The sequence below is a fragment of the Silene latifolia genome, chromosome 4 (assembly GCF_048544455.1).
Source record: "Silene latifolia isolate original U9 population chromosome 4, ASM4854445v1, whole genome shotgun sequence".
NCBI lineage: Eukaryota > Viridiplantae > Streptophyta > Magnoliopsida > Caryophyllales > Caryophyllaceae > Silene > Silene latifolia.
Genome location: NC_133529.1, coordinates 101,562,418 through 101,582,555, shown reverse-complemented (window position 1 = coordinate 101,582,555; position 20,138 = coordinate 101,562,418). Strand labels below are relative to the sequence as shown.

General features: G+C 40.9%; 1 protein-coding gene across 1 annotated transcript; it reads right to left on the bottom strand.

Moving 5' to 3' along the window:
- Positions 1-1,788: 1,788 nt before the first annotated feature.
- Positions 1,789-18,090, bottom strand: LOC141651839 (uncharacterized). The gene is made up of 4 exons (XM_074459534.1): positions 17,276-18,090; positions 17,124-17,198; positions 4,469-5,300; positions 1,789-3,798 (listed from the first exon to the last, which is right to left on the bottom strand). The coding sequence occupies exons 1-4, from the start codon at positions 18,088-18,090 to the stop codon at positions 1,789-1,791; spliced, it is 3,732 nt and encodes a 1,243-aa protein (XP_074315635.1).
- Between the last annotated feature and the right edge of the window lie 2,048 nt (positions 18,091-20,138).

Below are 20,138 nucleotides of genomic sequence, written 5' to 3'. Positions count from 1 at the left end.
ATGTATGTATACTTTACCTTCCAACTTTTTGAATAAAAATGAAAATTAGTATTGTTATAATAGTTATATAGGAAACTATTCGAGGGAAGAGGAACGATTTTGTGAATTAAAAGGGAGATAAAAAAAATAGTATTGTTATAATAAATTTATTCAATTTATTCAATTTATTCGAGGGAAGAGGAACGATTTTGTGAATTAAAAGGGAGATAAAAAAAATTATGATAACTACAAATTATAATGATGGTGAGAGAAAACCAGAAAACCATCCTATTAAATAAAAGAAATTAAAGGTTAAATAAATAAGTAGATTAATAACCAACTTTATGAGAGGAAAATAAAGAGTTTGTATTAATTTATTTTTTGTGTTTGCAGTTAATATTTTTTTTAATTTTTTTTTACTTATAAGCATGTGACAGTTTTAAAGATAACTTTTTAATACATAATCTAGACTTTTATAATATTGTGTAAATAAATAATCAAGTAATCAATATAGATGAATTAGTATTTACCAATAAAAAATTGGCATGTGAATTAAAATTAAATGTTTTTAGTAGCTTTTAACTATATTGTATAGGTACAAAATTTTTTTTGTTTTCAACTTCATTTATTCTTTTCGTTCTTAATTTCATGTATTCGCTTTTATTTCAAATACATATAATACTACTCCATATGAAATATCTTGAAATTATTAACTTATAATTAATGCGTATTTTTTTATTGTAGTTTTTTTTAGTTAATTAAGTTAAAAGCTAATGGAATATGGATGGATTTGTAAAGGAAATAAGTGAATTAAATTAATGCAATATAATAATAAATTGATAATCCATGTCATATTAGTTTGCCAAGTCACATTGTTATTGCATACGTGGCTTTTTTTCATCCCATGTGGCATTGTCTACGTGGCTTTTTTTAGACTAGCCTTTTAATAATGTTATATAGATAAATCCAAAGACCTACAGCGAGTAGGGTCTCACAAAAGTGTACAAGAAGAAACAACCAAAAAAGACAAGGCAAAAAAAGAAAAGACAAAGTCCATCCCGTTAACAGAGAGGACGTGCATACAACTAGCAAACATGTAGTCTAGAAGACCTCCTTTACACTATCCTTTTCACCTTCCACGTTTTTATTATTTGCCAATTGTTTAGCCATTCTTCTAATGAAGAAGGTAAGTTCTCCTTCCAAGATTGGCTCCACAATCCAACTCTCAAAAATATTTTGTCCCTTATACACGACCACTTGGGCGTCTTGTTCTCAAAAATAGCTTCATTTCTCAGTTCCCAAATAATGGCGGCTATCGCGATGAAAAATGTTTCCCATAATCGTTTCTCCAACCCAAAAAAGTGGGAGTCATTCCATACAAGAAAAGCATCATCAATCTCTCCGAACAAATCCATGTCATTCCTCAAACATCACAAATATCATTCCATAGTTGTCATGAAAACTTACAATGCAAAAATAGGTGACTAACAGTCTCCAAACATTCACCATAGAAAGTGCAAGTCATCTCCTGAAACAAATGTGGTTGGCCGAACTGATAATAACGAACAGAGAAGAAAGGCAGAAGAATTTTGTGTGTTGATTTTATTGATGAAATGATTAGCATATATAGTACATAGCATCATCCGAATTGCTAAGAATAAGGCAATGGATTGATTTGTTTCTAAAAACTAATTGCTAGTAAATAGGAAACCAATACTAGAAACTAGGAAACAATATAACAATATTTGGAATAATGCTAATTTGATATGAGACGGATATTATGCCAAGATATCCGTCTAATACCCTTCCTCAAACTGGAGCATGGAGGTCGATAATGCCCAGTTTGCGTAGTAAAGTATGGAATTGGCGGTCACCCAAAGGCTTAGTAAAAATGTCAGCGATTTGCGCATCCGTAGGAACATGAGCGGGTACGACGATACCTCCTGTAATGGCATCCCGAACGAAGTGGCAGTCAATTTCAATATGCTTAGTTCGCTCATGAAACACGGGGTTCTGAGAAAGGTGTAGGGCGGACTGATTATCGCAAAACAATTGCATGGGAACGGAAATAGGAACGTCCAAGCTAGCTAGTAGGCCTTTTAACCATTTCAACTCGCACACAAGAGTAGCCATGGAGCGATATTCGGCTTCACTTGACGAGAGAGAGACCGTGTATTGTTTCTTGGTTTTCCAAGACACCGGAGAATCACCAAGAAAGACAAACCAACCGGTGACGGAGCGACGAGTAAGAGGACAAGCACCAAAATCGGAATCGCACCATCCTGAAACCGTAAGAGAACTAGCTGACCGAAGCAATACACCCTGTTCAGGGCTCCCCTTGAGATACCGGACAACCCGTAAGGCAGCCTCCATATGAGCCTCACGGGGTTGTTGGAGAAATTGGGAGAGAACATGGACCGAGAAGGACAAATCAGGACGCGTAACAGCTAAGTAAACAAGGCGACCAATTAATCGTCTATACGACTCCGGCTTATCCAAGAACGGGCTGGTGGAAAGTCCCAATTTATGATCAGTAGCCATGGGAGTCGAAGAGGGTTTAGACCCTAAAAGACCGGTCTCAGTAATAATGTCAAGACAATACTTTCGCTGAGTAAGAAAAATGCCTTCGGCATTGCGCGCAACTTCAAGGCCTAGAAAATACTTTAAGGGCCCCAAATCCTTCATTTTAAAGCATCGATTCAAGTAGTCTTTGAAACGAGAAATAGCAATAGAATCATTACCCGCAATAACAAGGTCATCCACGTAAATTAAAACATGTAGACAAACAGTGTTAGAGGAGTAAGTAAATAATGAATAATCGGAATAGGATTGACGGAACCCATATTTGCGAAGTGCCCCGGCTAATTTGGCAAACCAACAACGGGGAGCTTGACGAAGACCATAAAGGGATTTCTTGAGGCGACAAACCTTGCCATCATGACCTCGACTAAACCCCGGTGGAAGCTTCATATAGACCTCCTCGGTTATGTCACCGTGTAGAAAAGCGTTATGTACATCCATTTGATGAAGCTCCCAATTCTTAATAGCGGCGACAGCGAGAAAAGTACGAATAGTGACCATCTTTACCACGGGAGCAAAGGTCTCTCCATAATCGATACCTTCAACTTGGTGATTCCCGAAAACAACCAGCCGCGCTTTTAAACGTTCAATCGAATCATCGGATTTGTATTTAATCTTATAAACCCAACGACAGCCGAGTGCCTTTTTATTAGGAGGTAATTCGGCCAAATCCCAAGTACCATTTTGCTCAAGTGCATCAATTTCCTCTTGCATAGCTTGACACCAACCGTCATCTTGCATAGCCATTTTAAACGAAGTGGGCTCAACACTCGTGGTTATAGCGGCTAAAAATTGCTTGTGACGGGATGAAAATTTGTGACAAGTAACATAATTAGCTAGAGTATAGGGCGTACCTGAGGAGGATGAAGGAGATGTTGGTGAGTCGGGCGGCGATGGACTGTTAATCGAATCAAGAACGTAACCTGATAACCGTGAGTTTGGAAACTTTAGCCTTTGGCCGCGGCCAAGATCAGAGATAGGGGCCGAAACAGGGGGTGACTCAGGCGTAGTGTTGGCGGGTTCAGAAGCTATGGGTTCAGTAGCGATAGGCTCAGTAACAATGGGCTCGTCGACACTTACGAACTCCTCACTAGGCAGCTCGTCAGAAGGAAATTGTATAGGAGCAGTAGTGATTGTAGGAGCATTCAGTTTAGGAAAAAGAAAAATGTTCTCATAAAATACAACATCTCGAGACACAAGTATGGAATCGGTCTCAATATCGTAAACTTTCCAACCCTTCTGACTATGCGGATAACCCAAAAAAATACACTTTCGACTACGGGGCTCGAATTTATCGCCCCGAGTTTTTTGGTTATGAACAAAGCAAATGCAGCCAAAGACCCGTAAATTTTGATAAGACGGAGGAACACCGAATAGTTTTTCATACGGAGTTTTATGCTGAAGAAGAACGGAAGGGGGTCCGATTAATTAAATAAGCAGCTGTAAGAATGCACTCACCCCAAAATTTCTTGGGAAGGTTACCCTGAAATAGGAGAGCCCGTGCGACATTAAGAATATGACGATGCTTACGCTCAACACGCCCATTTTGTTGAGGCGTGCCAACACAAGAAGTTTGAAATTGAATACCTTGCTGCAAAAAATAATCCGCCATATGGTTGAATTCATTCCCGTTATCACTACGCACCACCTTCACCTGCTTTGAAAATTGGGTACGTACCATAGATAAAAAATGCATAAACATACTCGTAACCTCCGTTTTAGATAGCATTAAATAAACCCAAACGGAACGAGAAAAATCATCCACAATGGTGAGAAAATATTTAGCACCACAAGTAGAAGGAGTACGATATGGTCCCCAAAGATCGCAATGTATTAAAGTAAATGTTTCAGACGCAATATTGTCACTCAAATTAAAACTAGCCCGAGTTTGTTTGGCAAGATGACATACATCACATGCCAAATTTTTATTAACTGAAATAGATTTAGCTAAAGGAAGGTGAGAAACCACATTAGCCCCTGGATGGCCGAGTCTTTGATGCCACAAGTCATAGGACGCAAGCATGTTCACCGAGTGCACCGAGGCTGACGACAACAAAAATAGTCCATCCCGAAGCTCACCAACTCCAATCATCTTCCTCAAAGTATGGTCCTGTATTAGACAACGGTCCTTAGTAAATTGTAAAACATAATCAGTATCTTCCGTTAATTGAGAGACGGAAATCAAATTGCAAGTTAAATGAGGAACAAATAAAACCCTGCGTAAAACAATATTACTATCAATATGGACCGTGCCCATTTTCGATGCCAAAATGCGTTTGCCATTTGGTAGCCCGACTGCCCGAGGAGGGATCACCATACTTTCCGTAAACAAAGAAAAATCGCCTGTAACATGGTTAGAAGCACCTGTATCGATAATCCAAGAAGCATACATACCCGATAAACGATCCGAGGAAATCGTATGGAGAGCATTAGCATGAACTAGGCCCTCACCCGATGACCCTGTACCCGCGCTGGCAGAAGCACCAGCAGCTCGAGAGCGACGAAAATCTGCCAAGTTCCGAGGCCGACTCCCCCACCAATCGGGAAATTTATTAAGCTTAAAGAAACAACCCTTAATGTCATGCCCGTTAACCTCACAGTGGGGACAAAACAGTTTACGACGCTCGACCTTTTCTTTGCCACGCAAAGCCTTCCAATCAGTAGGAGTGCGTGAAGCGTTCGGAAGGGCAAATGCCACTACATCAGACACCTCGGGTGAAGGGGAATCGTCTTTGAGCAAGCTGTAACACCCCCATATTCAGAGGAGCCTTAACTAGGCCTTCCTTAGGATATAAGGGCGTTACCATCTCGGTTGCCCGAGGATAGCAATAACCAAACGTCGATAAAAGAACTATTAAGTTATATTACAAGCGATTTAAACCAAAATACGATATAAAGGTACAACTCAAAGACTATTCACTATGACCGCCATATCTCGTGAGGACTCATCCCTGCCCGGACTCCAGCTATCAACAACATCAACACCTGCTAAGACTGACTGCTCACCATAAGGGATCACGGCAGACACATAACAAACAAATAACCATACAACGACAGTACTGAGATAAGACACAGCAATAACAACTACAACTAACAACACAATGCAATGCTATCAGTCTCACACACGCAACCACGACACTCCAACCAACCTCCGTCACTGACTGTCCACTGGACCAGTCCTGCCAGTGGGGGACCGCAGCCGCACCCACCAAATCCCCGCTCATCATACCGAGCGATAACCCTGTCCATTAATGTGCACATCCCTTCTGTGGCGGGTTCCACAGAAGGCGAAACTAGGGCGTGAAGCCACTCCCGCAAGTGACCCCACTCAGCCGAGGACACGCCTCGAGAACCAGAGACAACAGTCACAACCACATTCACAATCATCACAATACAATTACTATGTCAAACAATCACAATACTATCACAACGACCGACACACTAGACGATCTACAGAAACTGAGTAGGCGAACCTACCTTTAAGCCATCGCAACCAATCCATGCCGACAGATAACATGTCCAGCAATCAAGCAACGCCTATAACCAGAATACAATTCTAGATTACTAACAAACAAACCCTAACTATGAAGAACAAGGACACGGATGATGATTATGACATACCTATAGGGAGAAACTCAGCAAAAGACCGCTACCCGACTCAAGAGACGCTCTCCTAAGGCACAAGGATCTTCACAAAGGTTTCCATGGAGGTTTTGAGGTGAAGGGAAGGGAAAGAGGCGACTGAAAGATAGGAGGAAAGTGGCGGAAGTGATATGCGGATTTAACAAAACGCGATATAAAACCCTCGCGAAAACTAGGTACTCGATCGATTACATTTGAACATACTCGATCGAGTGGCCCCCTACTCGATCGAGTAACCTAGCTACTCGATCGAGTAGCCTCTACTCTATCGAGTACCACTCTTAACACGCAGCCCAAGATGGTTTTGGCACACTTTTCTAAGACTACTCCCGCTCCCAAGGTCGGTCAACGCTGGTCAAAGGGTCCCTAAAAGGGCGGGTATTACGCTTCCCCCTTAAAAGGAACTTCGTCCCCGAAGTTCAACTCACCTATCTCCCGCTCGAGGCACGAGAACAACACGACATCACCACTCTTTCCGCTCAAACCACAACTCCTTGGAAATACCATCCCCCCCCCCATGTCATCATCATCACCGTCTACATTTATACATATCGATTCTTACTACTGTCATGCAAGCGTTACCACCGTCAACCATTATTCTATATATATATAAAACATCAAACTCGCGATGCGAATCACCACCCACGATCACCCAACATTCAGTAACAACTATCAAATTATCAATCTAGAACATGTCTCATATTAACTTTCATGTGGTACAACTAATGCCACCATGTTACTTGGCAACGTGATTCAAATACGATTCATCGCACTATAACTATTTCTTCATGACCGTCTCTTGAAACATACAACCACATTCACTTTAAAGAACTAAAGTAATCCGTTATACTTCAGAATTTTTTTTTTTTTTGTAATTAAAGCAAAACATAATACCAACAACATTATAAACAAGCAAAACATTATTCAAAAATAGCCTTTTTATTTCGCGACATTACTCTTCCCCTCTAAAAAGGAACTTCGTCCCCGAAGTTCACTACCCAATTTCAACGCATATTACTTATTATCTAATTCATGACATGGTTTAAAGCATATTATTTATTGTAGACATTACTCGCTAAGCCTAACTCGTTAAATTATAAATCATACTTAACTTTCCGGGACAACTAGTCGCCAACAATAAAGCACGTTAACCTTGCACGTACAGCGTATGACGAAATGTAACTTCAATGAATAAATGGTAAAAACAAATGACATATTGTAATGTTAAAACAACAAGAAACCGTCACCACTTCACTACTCGTTCTCAAGATGTATATAAAACCGAAACTTGACTTCCAACATATAAAATTAATGGTTCAAAGGTGTAACTACGCACTAATAGCCACATTAAACATTAAACTTGCAATTATAAAACAATTGAACTTTTTAATTTTTCAAAAACCTCCTGTAACAGTGTTACTCGATCGAGTATGTAGCGATACTCGATCGAGTGCCATGCTACTCGATCGAGTGTCTTGGCTACTCGATTGAGTAGCTCAAGATCAGAAACTTTTCTCTCTTTTCTTCCTGCAGCTACTCGATAGAGTACGGGGTACTCTGTCTAGTACCTACAGGCCAAATTCCTTATAAAACCTGTCATAAGTTAACATACATGCGCATATTGGTCATATAAAATCGAGTCGGGACAACTCCCCGACTTCTAATATCCTGCAACCAGTTAGAATATCAAATCCGGCCTTATGGCCAACCATACAAATCCAACTAAGTCTCAATAATAAAAGAAACAACTACTAAAGTCTAACAACACTATCACCACCTAACATCAACTACCATCAACAAAGATAAGAACAAGGAGTATCACTCCTCCTGCTGCTGCTGCTGCTCGAACATCACCTCATCCTCACCACCACCAGAAGTACCTGCTCCCGATGACCCGATCCCCGCATCCACTCCCCTCTCTGCTCCCGGGCCCACGTACCATGGAGTCAAGCCACCGTAAGGGAAGGACCGAGGTGCCCCCACGTCGACTGATCCACCCCGTAGGAATGGAAAACCCCTGAGTAGTCCCCAACTTCACTCCACCAAACTGGATGCGGTCCCTCGGTCCCTATCCCCTGAGCGTACGCCATCTCGTGCATATTCCGGAGTGTCAAGGTAGATGACACTCTATCTGCCAAGTAGCTGGACCGCGTCTCCGGGGTGTCGAGGTAAGGGTAGCACGGAAAAGGATGCTGCTGCTGCTGCGGCGCTACCGGCTGCGGCCTAGTCTCCGAGGCCCTCTCCCTCACTCGACGGGGTCCCCTCCCCAATCTGGGTCTCTCCACCACCGCAACTCCCGCATTCTCGCCCTTCGTCGGCTCCGGCATCTCCTCGAGTATGGTGCCGTCGATGAGATAGGTCTCGTAGATGGCGGGTCTCGTCATCATCCTCCTCCTCCTCATCATCAGAGTCCACCGTCACTACTGTCGGCTCCAAGGGCTCCGTGGGTGGGAGGTGCTCAGGAGCTGGAATCTTCATCCAACTCATGCCCCACACCCTCCACGCTAGGCTACCGTCAGCCAAGGTCCTCAACCATTTCAGGTCGAGATAGTAGTCACGATCCATGGTAGGCACTGGGGTAGCTAGAGGCACGTACTCCGAAGAAGCTTCAAAAGAGGTTAGCTTTTCAGCTAACCGAGTGGCAATAGCGCCACAACTCGTGTACGGGAAGAGGAAGAAGCCATCAAGGCAAGGGCAGCACAAACCATAGAAGGAGCATTAAAGACCACTTTCCTGGCCCGCTCCGGGTTGAGGTAAGACATCAGAAGTAAGACCTCATGATTATTCAATTTACTGATATCCTTTCTGTCATAGAGGAGGTTCGAAAGAGAACGGAGAAAGACCCTCAAGGTAATATGCTGAACGTCATTAATCAGCATGTTGCTCGAGGTGGGAGCTTGCTTCCCAGTCAAGCAAGGCATTAGGCGGCAGACGCCGCACTCAGCTGGAATATCGGTGATGGAGTCCTTGGGAGGCTTGGCCAACCCAAGGTGAGAGGCAAACAGATCCATAGTCAACAGAAAACTGGTATTCATCAATCTAAACTCAACAGTCTGGCCCGCTGGGTCATAGCTAAAAGAGCTCATGAACTCCAAGGTAAGAAAAGGGTAAGTATGCTTCCTCAGCCTATACAAACCCGTGAAACCCAAGGTCTCGAATATGTGACGGACATCCGTCTCTATCTCCAACTCCTCTAACACAGTAGTGTCTATACACTTCGTAGGTCTCATTTTGCGTTTTTGTAAAGCTACAAAACGCTCCCTCTGCTTGAAATCAACAAAAACAACTGAAGGGTATTCGGGAACTGCGGGTACCACAGGTCCACTCCCTTCCCCCATCTCAGGTGGATTACCCCTCCCCCGTTTACTTTGGCGGATTCCAAGGTTCAGTCTCGGCATCTGCTTTAGTCATATGATCAAGCAACTTGTATAAACATGCAAACATCTACTTCATGTAATTCGATCTTAACATGCTCAGCTAAGTACACAATTTTACCAACGAATTTGACATGTGAAGCACATAATTCATGCTATTAACCTTGAATATCACACTATGTACATACATTCGTCAACCGTTTCCAAATTTTGACATACAAGCTCATATTATTACTACTCATAAGCCATAGTTGTGAAAGAAATTATCATGGTGATTACATATGCTCAACAAATTCGAATATCCTAGCATGCTTCTAAAGGTTGTTCCAAACACACTTCTAATCACATGTGAGGCATTCTTACTAGTTCATGGACAAGAATAACTTAGAACATATCATTATCACCCTTCAATACTATGAACAACAACTCAATTAGAATTTTCAGACGGTCTTTACAGCTGTGATAATTTTGGCATATTTTCATCAATTATTGTTTCTATTTTCATATTGAAGTTCAACTCATACTTATAATGTCAATTACAACATCAATTTTCAATTATAAATCACGAATTTCCATTTGAGGCACTTTTAAGACGGAGTTTTAAGGCAACTTTCTAAGGGTAAAATCATCAAAATCTATCCTCCAACATGATATAAACAATACTTAAGGCTCAATTCTACCATCTAACCATTGTAAAACAACCAAAAATCAATTTCAATTTTGGAAACCCTAGAAATTTCGATTTCAAATTTTGCAATTTCTAATCTAATTTACAGCAATTAGTCACCAACAAGCATGAAAAGGAGGCATGTGAATCATATTTCAACCATCAAAGACAACAACCTACCCATGTGAACCGAAAATTTCAGATTATTTCACCATTCTTACACATTCAAAGCAATAAATCGCATAAATTAGGAAGGAAAGCATACCTTGATTGATTAACAAAGCAAAAGAACGGAATTAAACAAGAAAATCAACCCCAAGAATCACCACTAACCCAAGAGAAAGAGAGATTTTGAGAGGAATTAGGTTTAGCTATTTCGAAATATAGAGGAAGGATGAGGAGAATGGGAAAGAAATAGGAAGAATAGGGGTTTTATGAAAACCCGTAGGATTCGCTGTACAGTAACCTACTCGATCGAGTGCCTGGGGTACTCGATCGAGTACCACCCTACTCGATCGAGTACCTTGGATACTCGATCGAGTACCACCCTACTTGATCGAGTAGGAGCTATTTCGTCGAGTATCCGTAGGAAATTTCCCCACATCCCGACGCCATAGCCTCCTAACTAGATCGAGTAAGGTCTACTCGGTCAAGTAAACACTCGCACTCGGTCAAGTATGGTTAAGTACTCGGTCAGAAGTGCGAAGTAAACCGAAAATACCTGCAAAACAACACCACGTGTCGAGTCCAAACTAAGTTCGGAATTCGGCACTAATAATCGTACTTGCTCATGCATTATCATCACTACGCACCGCCTCAACTATTAAAGCATACATTACATTACGCCATACAAATTGCCCAACTCGAATCATTTCTAAACATAACCCCGCCATCCTAATACACTTAAACTTACTTTACATGTTACTACTAAACTCGTGTTTACTTCAATTTGAAGCGTATAATTAACATTAATTCTTTCTTTCACGTATCACATAAATGCATACTTTCAAAACACATTAATCTACCATGTTTCACATTCTATCATAAGTAAATCACCTTGCACAAATCAAATATTACGCAGCGGAAGAATTTCGACCATCCTATAAGGCAATAACGCATTACTATATGCTATGTCTCGAATTATAACTCACTATACTATAACTATCATCATAGCAATTACGTAAACTTTCGTCACATATCTCATAACCATCATATAAGCTCACTAATCATCCAAAGAGCTTCAATAATCTCATCAATAATTACCATACACGGCCCAAATATCACTATCACACCTCTATTAATTCTAACAAAGACTTAACCGGAGGTAGTCCCGGTACACTTAACATACACATCACACATATACACACGGACTCCACATTCCCATACCACGTGACTGGCTTAAGTATCATGGGGCCAAGATTTTGAAATGAGGGCGCCTACTCACCCAAAATCTAGCATCAGCTGGGGCTCCCATTATACATACACCAGGTTCATTTTATTAGACCCACTATGTTCATTAAGTTTATTTGTTACAGGTTCCAAAATCGTCGCTCTGATACCACTTTGTAACACCCCCATATTCAGAGGAGCCTTAACTAGGCCTTCCTTAGGATATAAGGGCGTTACCATCTCGGTTGCCCGAGGATAGCAATAACCAAACGTCGATAAAAGAACTATTAAGTTATATTACAAGCGATTTAAACCAAAATACGATATAAAGGTACAACTCAAAGACTATTCACTATGACCGCCATATCTCGTGAGGACTCATCCCTGCCCGGACTCCAGCTATCAACAACATCAACACCTGCTAAGACTGACTTCTCACCATAAGGGATCACGGCAGACACATAACAAACAAATAACCATACAACGACAGTACTGAGATAAGACACAGCAATAACAACTACAACTAACAACACAATGCAATGCTATCAGTCTCACACACGCAACCACGACACTCCAACCAACCTCCGTCACATCGATCGTCCACCGGACTGGACCCGCCAGCTGGGGACCGCAGCCGCACCCACCAAATCCCCGCTCATCATACCGAGCGATAACCCCGTCCATTAATGTGCACATCCTTCGTGGCGGGTTCCACGAAGGCGAAACTAGGGCGTGAAGCCACTCCCGCAAGTGACCCCACTCAGCCGAGGACACGCCTCGAGAACCAGAGACAGCAGTCACAACCACATTCACAATCATCACAATACAATTACTATGTCAAACAATCACAATACTATCACAACGACCGACACACTAGACGATCTACAGAAACTGAGTAGGCGAACCTACCTTTAAGCCATCGCAACCAATCCATGCCGACAGATAACATGTCCAGCGATCAAGCAACGCCTATAACCAGAATACAATTCTAGATTACTAACAAGCAAACCCTAACTATGAAGAACAAGGACACGGATGATGATTATGACATACCTATAGGGAGAAACTCAGCAAAAGACCGCTACCCGACTCAAGAGACGCTCTCCTAAGGCACAAGGATCTTCACAAAGGTTTCCATGGAGGTTTTGAGGTGAAGGGAAGGGAAAGAGGCGACTGAAAGATAAGAGGAAAGTGGCGGAAGTGATATGCGGATTTAACAAAACGCGATATAAAACCCTCGCTGAAAACTAGGTACTCGATCGAGTACCCAACATACTCGATCGAGTGGCCCCCTACTCGATCGAGTAACCTAGCTACTCGATCGAGTAGCCTCTACTCTATCGAGTACCACTCTTAACACGCAGCCCAAGATGGTTTTGGCACACTTTTCTAAGACTACTCCCGCTCCCATGGTCAGTCAACGCTGGTCAAAGGGTCCCTAAAAGGGCGGGTATTACACAAGCGCTCGGCTTGCAGGACAGCATGATACCCACGGTTAAGGGAAGGAAGCGGGTCAAGTTGAAATTGTTGGTTACGAAGCGGTCCGTATAAACTACGGTCTAGTCCCATAAAAAATTGGAGGGTCATTCATTATCAAGTCTTTTAATGGCCTTAGCAGCGATGTCACAAGTGCATTTACCGCACTCACAAGCAAACGGGGGTTCATGTATAGCAAGAGCGTCCCATAGTGTCTTTAATTTACCATAATAATCAGTAACAGACATACCTTTCTTTTGACGACACTCACTGAGATCAGATTTTAACGAGTGAATAGACGTACCATCCACCACCGCAAAACGTTCCTCCAGGTCCCCCCACATAGCCGCAGCATCTTCAACGAACGGCACACTTTCCAGGACGGACGGGTCGATTGTTGCCCGTAGCCAAGAGACAATAGTACAGTGAACCACTTCCCATTGACCGAGCATAAACGCATCAGTAGGTTTGTCAACGGTGGCATCTCAGAAACCAAACTTACGACGCGATTTGAGCGCCATCCTCATAGAACGACTCCAGTCATCGTAATTATGGGTATTTAAGAGAACAGGGGAGAGTTTTAGGTTTGGAAGATCGCCTGACCCGAGGTAAAACGGAGACAGGGGATCAATTTTTTTGGTAGGAGATCCTGACGAGGAAGTATCAGTTCCTTCACCAATAGTCATGGCAAGAAGGAGATGATTTTAGGTTAAGATAACGTGATTGAAATTTCAGAAAAAAAACTGGCTCGATACCATGATAATAACGAACAGAGAAGAGAGGCAAAAGAATTTTGTGTGTTGATTTTATTGATGAAATGATTAGCATATATAGTACATAGCATCAACTGAATTGCTAAGAATAAGGCAATGGATTGATTTGTTTCTAAAAACTAATTGCTAGTAAATAGGAAACAAATACTAGAAACTAGGAAACAATATAACAATATTAGGAATAATGCTAATTTGATATGAGACGGATATTATGCCAAGATATCCGTCTAATACGAACTATTGTGTTAAAACATCCGGTTTTACCAAGCAATTTAAAGAGCACAATTACAATATTCCAAGAGAAAATGACATCAAATGGTCCCCTTTTGTACAAGCAAGATGCCAAGCAAGTAAGGAATCTTAAGCAATAACTTTGCAGCCAAAAGTACGTCCCAAAGCTGCTGCCAAGCTGCCAAGAAGTGTCCAATTTGTCTTATTTTGCAATATTTCAACTTTGCATTTTGTCTTGTTAACAACTCACTTTATTGTCCTTTATTTTTAGTCTTTAATTTTTAGCTTGTAAGGCCTTGGGACTGTGTGTTTTATGTCCCATTAGAAGACTTTTGTAAGCCCTTAGATCGAGTCTTAGATGGCTGGCTAGGATTTAGCTCACCTATCCCTTGTAAGAATCAAAATGTTTGAGATGAATATATGAGGTTTTGAAAACCCTAAATCACTTTCTTAGTGTTTGGGCATTTCTCCTTGCTTAGTGCGGAAAACCCCTCATTACTTAGTGTTTGAGGAGGAATTTGTTCATGCTTAGTGATCTTGAACGAAATTCCGAGTCTTGAGCTTGCTTTGTGATCTCGCTCAAGTCATATCCTTCTATCCTTTTCATTTTATGTTGTTCAAATAAAACCTCCAAAACAGCTCCCAAACCGAGAGCAAACAACACACAAAACAGCCTGTTTTCAGTCCTAAAGCAACGGTCCGCCTAACTGTCTCTTTTGTCATTTGGGTCGTGTAATGTGTCGTTAGTTAGATGGGTTTGTTCTTGGTCGTGGCTCCTCCACTCTTTCTCATTACTCATGGTAATGAGAGGGTGAGGTAAAGCCAAGCGGTTTTCGGGACCGTTTTATCCTTAGCCCGGTTTTAGGCTTCTTTTTATCTTGTTTTTGGGTCATTTGTGACGGTCTCAAATTATATTAAAAATTTTGCTGTTCTTGATGCGTTTTTGTGGCCTGCTTTGGGCTGATTACGGACCACCTAATCGTTTTACTCCAAAGTGGTATCAGAGCTTCGGCTATTCCGTTTTCTTAAACCACGGTGATCTTGGGAAAAGGTGGTCCTTGGTGTTTTAAGGTGTGACACCGCAAATCTGTGCGTGGCTTGATTTGTGGGTGTTGGCTTTGGTTCAAGCACTTTTGTGATGCTTGAATCGAGTTGGCTAACAAGGGGGTTGTAAGTATTTGTTGTGTGCTTGCTTAGAATGGATTGTTGTTATCTCCCTCTTTATCATCTACACTACATTTTTCTAAAAATGTTTTTGTTTTTCAAATCGTCTTTTGTTATACCATGTTCTTAATCGCATAAGTTTGAGGACAAACTTTTCTCAACAAAGGGAGTTTGAACCAAAATGGTCCAAGGGCTGTCCGTTTTTGTTTGAATCTGGACAGGAAATTGCAAGACATTTTGGTAAGTATAATTGCATTATTTTTAAGAGAAAATGCCTACCAATGGTCCCCCTTTTGTACAGGCAAAGAGCCAAAAGCTATTGAAATGCAACAACAATTTTTAGAGGCTCAAGAACACGCCTAAAGTTGATGCCCATTGCTCTATTTTGTCTTGTTTTACAGATTTGCGGTGTCACACCCTAAAACACCAAGGACCACCTTTTCCCAAGATCGTCTTGGTTTAAGAAAACGTAAGAGCCAAAGCTCTGATACCACTTTGCACTAAAACGGAGAGGGCCTCTCTAGGTGGTCCGAATAGAGCCCAAAACAGGCCGCAATATCAACGACAAAACAGTAACAAAAGCAACCGTACCTGAGACCATTAAAAACGACACAAAAATAACATAAAAAGAAGCCTAAAACCGGGCTAAGGATAGGACGGTCCCGGAAATCGTTTGGCTTTACCTCACCCTCGCATTACCATGAGTAAACGAGAAACGGAGGTAGAGTCACGGCCAAGAACAAACCCATCTAACAAACGACACATTACACGACCTAAATACAAAAGAAACATTCAGGAAGACTGTTGCTTTAGGACTGAAAACAGGCTGTTTTGTGTGTTGTTTGCTCTCGGTTTGGGGGCTGTTTTGGAGGTTTTATTTGAACAACATAAAATGAAAAGGATAGAAGGATATGACTTGAGCGAGATCACGAAGTAAGCTCAAGACTCGGAATTTCGTTCAAGATCACTAGGCATGAACTAATTCCTCCTCAAACACTAAGTAATGAGAGGTTTTCCGCACTAAGCAAGAAGAAATGCCCAAACACTATGAAAGGGATTTAGGGTTTTCAAAACCTCATATATTCATCTCAAACATTCTGATTTTTACAAGAGATAGGTGAGCTAAATCCTAGTCATCCATCTAAGACTTAATCTAAGGGCTTACAAAAGTCTTCTAATGGAACATAAAACACACAGCCCCAAGGCCATACAAACTGAAAATTAAAGACTAAAAACAAAGGACAATAAAGTGAGTTGTTAACAAGACAAAATGCAAAGTTGAAATACTACAAAAAAAAGACAAATTGGACACTTCTTGGCAGCAGCTTTGGGACGTACTTTTGGCTGCAAAGTTGTTGCTCAAGATTCCTTACTTGCTTGGCATCTTGCTTGTACAAAAGGGGACCATTTGGTGTCATTTTCTCTTGGAATATTGTAATTGTGCTCTTCAAATTGCTTGGTAAAACCGGCTGTTTTAACACAATAATTTGGCCAAACACATTTGTTTCATCTCCACCCGAGTCAACGTTTTCCATTTCATTATCCTATCCCTTGTGTTCACTCTTTTCCAAATTATTGTCCAAAGGAGAATTTCATATCTTGGTGGTACAACTGTGCAAGCCCTTTCCAAACATGGCTAAACCTTTGCTTGAGTTCATCTTAATTATATTTCAAATTATAGAAGGCATTAATAAAAGATTTAGCAGTGTAAATACCCTACTTGTCAAACGACCATATATGGCGATCGTCTTTATTCCTTAAAGGTTTGAATCCTTCAATCTTCAAGTTTAGGTTGTCCACTAAAGGTAATTGTTATTGGAACATTCTTCTCCCCTCCATTGGAGTTGCCAAATCCAGTCATCACCATTCCAATCGCCCATATCAGCAATACTACTATTTTTCTGAACTGACAACTTAAATAACCTGGGAAAAGCTTCTTTAAGAGTTACATTGCCAATCCAAAGGTCGTCCTAAAATATGACTTTACCCCCACTTCCAACCTGTAGCTTGACACCTTGTTTCGGGAATTTTTCAATGTGGAGATCCCAGCCATTAATAGAGCATATCGACTACCATAACCCATACCTAGCCTCCTTGCCTTCACTTCTAAATATTCCATCAAAGTGAAGCTCATGAATTGAACATAAAATTCTTTTCCACAGGGTTTGATGTTCCTGTGAAATCGCCACCACCATTTAAATAGCAAGCTGGCATATTTAATTTGTAGATCACCTATGCCTACGCCACCCATCTCCTTCGGCAGTTGGATAATATTCCAGTTGATTAGCGGGACAACATCTCTACCAATATTGTTTCCCCAGTAAAACCTTCTTTGTAAGTTGATAATCTGGTTCAATACTCCTTTAGGTATTTGAAAAATTGACATATAAAAAAGGGGCAAAGAGTTTAGAACCGATTTAATGAGAATCACTCTTCCGGCTTTTGAGATTAACTCGATCTTCCAACTGACCAATCTTTTTTCCACCTTGTCTACCACTGGATCCCAGGTTGAAATTTTATTAGGATTCGAACCCAGAGGAATCCCCAAATACTTCACAGGCAGTTGTAATACATGGCATCCCATTTTCAGTGCATTTCCCTCGCCCCAATGCTGATTTCTTCCGATCACGAGCAACGTTGATTTCATAAAATTAATGGCAAGACCAGAGGAACGCTGAAAGTTACCTAGCAATCTCCAAATATTAGTTAAGACCTGAGATTTGGCTGGGCAAAAAATGAGAGTATCATCAGCAAATTGCAGGTGACTTAATAGGACTTTATCCTTTCCTACTTCTAGTCCTTCTATGAGTCCCATCCTAATAACTTTGAGCATGATTTGATTGAAGCCTCCGTTACTAAAAGGAAAAGGAAAGGAGAAATGGGATCACCTTGTCTTAGACCTCTTTTCATTTTGAAAGGTTTAGTGGGTGAGCCATTAATAAGTATAAAAATAGATGTCGTAGATAAGCATGTGTAAATCCATCTTCTCCACTTAGACCCAAAGCCCATGACTTTAAGTATGTCTATGATAGCCTCCCATATAAATGAGTCGTAAGCCTTATGAAAATCCAATTTGAGTAAGACCCCCGTTCTTTTAATTTTCTTAAGTCAGTGCACCACCTCATTTGCAATTAGGGCTCCATCTAATATTTGTCTATTTTGCACGAAAGCAGTTTGATTTTCACCGATTAAACCAGGCATTAGACTTCGAAGCCTCTCCGCTAATATCTTTGAGATCGCCTTGTAAACACAGCCAACCATACTAATTGGCCTGAAATCAGTCAGCTCAATATCATTCTCCACTTTTGGAATAAGAGTCACCCAAGTATTGTAAATCTCTTCTAGAAAGTGTCCAACTTCGAAAAATTTTCTCACTTTTCGTGAACTCTTCTCCAATAGTTTCCCAGTATTTCTTGACAAAGTTGAAGTTGGAATCCATCGTAACCAGGAGCCTTGTTACCATCACAATCCTACACTGCAGCCTTAACCTCCTCATCGCCAGGAACATTTTTTATCATCGCACTTTGTTCACGTGATATAGTTGCAAAGGGTAAGGTACCCAGTGGCTCTACATCAGTTGTTTCCCTTCTATATAGCCTTTTAAAGTACTTCACTATTTCTTTCCTTATTCTCTTCTGATCTGAGAAAGTTCTATTCTCCATCTTTAGAGCTCCGACGAAGTTTTTTCTTTTTCTAATTGAGGCCATTATATGAAAATATTTGGTGTTCTGTCTTTCAATTTCAAGATTTGGACTCTCGATACTTGTCTCCAGTATCTCTCTTTTCTAGTTATCCATATTTGGAGTAAAGAGAACAACGTTTTTCTTCTAGCTACAAGCATATCATCATCATGATGCAACTCCAAATCCTTGCCTACTTTGTCTAACTGTAGTTTTATTTCACCAACTCTTACATTGATGTCACCAAATACAGTACGATTCCACTTTCTGATAGGTCTCACCAACTCCTTGATCTTTTTATGGAAAGGTAAATCTCCAAAGCTTCCCCATTCCGACTTGACTAAATTTTTGAAACCTGGGCAATAAAACCGGCCAGGTGTCAATACACCTGAATGGATGCTTCACTCCCTTTATCTTGTCACATTCAACCAACTACGGATAGTGATCAGAAACTAGTTTTGAAAGAGGCCACAACTTTGTATTAGGAAAATTGGCCAGCCAATAGCAGTTTACAAACGCCTTATCAATTTGGCTCGCTGACCTACAATTTGACCAGGTGAACTTTCCTTCAATCAGGGGCAATGCTAGGAGCTCCATATTTTCTACTCAACTTTCAAAGTCATACATACTAGTGCTTCTATTCTATTGTCTTAATCTCTCTTCTGGTTTTAACACTTCATTGAAATCACCAAAAAATAGGATAGGACTAATAGACAAATTTATAACACCAAGTAGCTCATTCGTAATCTTTCTCCTCCCATCATTAAAGCAAGGTCCATATACTAGTACTATTGGACATAGAATTTCTCTCACCATACTTTCCACATAACAATATCCATCTTTAACGCAGACGCCACTTGCATGTTTAGAGGTATTTGCATCCCACATAAGGAGAAGACGACCACCTCTATTTACATATTTTATTTCCAAGAATTTGACATTACCATTATTCCACCAGCTCCTAATGCTTCTTTCAAGGGATGAGTTATGCTTAGTCTCCACAAGTCCACAGATGTGGAGTTGATTTTCAGTGATAATTTTCTTTACAGCAGCAAACTTTCCTCCACTTCGAATTCCTCTAACATTCCATGCCACACACCTCATTTCAGCGAGTAGATTACAATAAGAGTTCGTCAATATCCAGTCTTTCACCAACTCCGAATCCCAAAGACCTTCCTAGTTC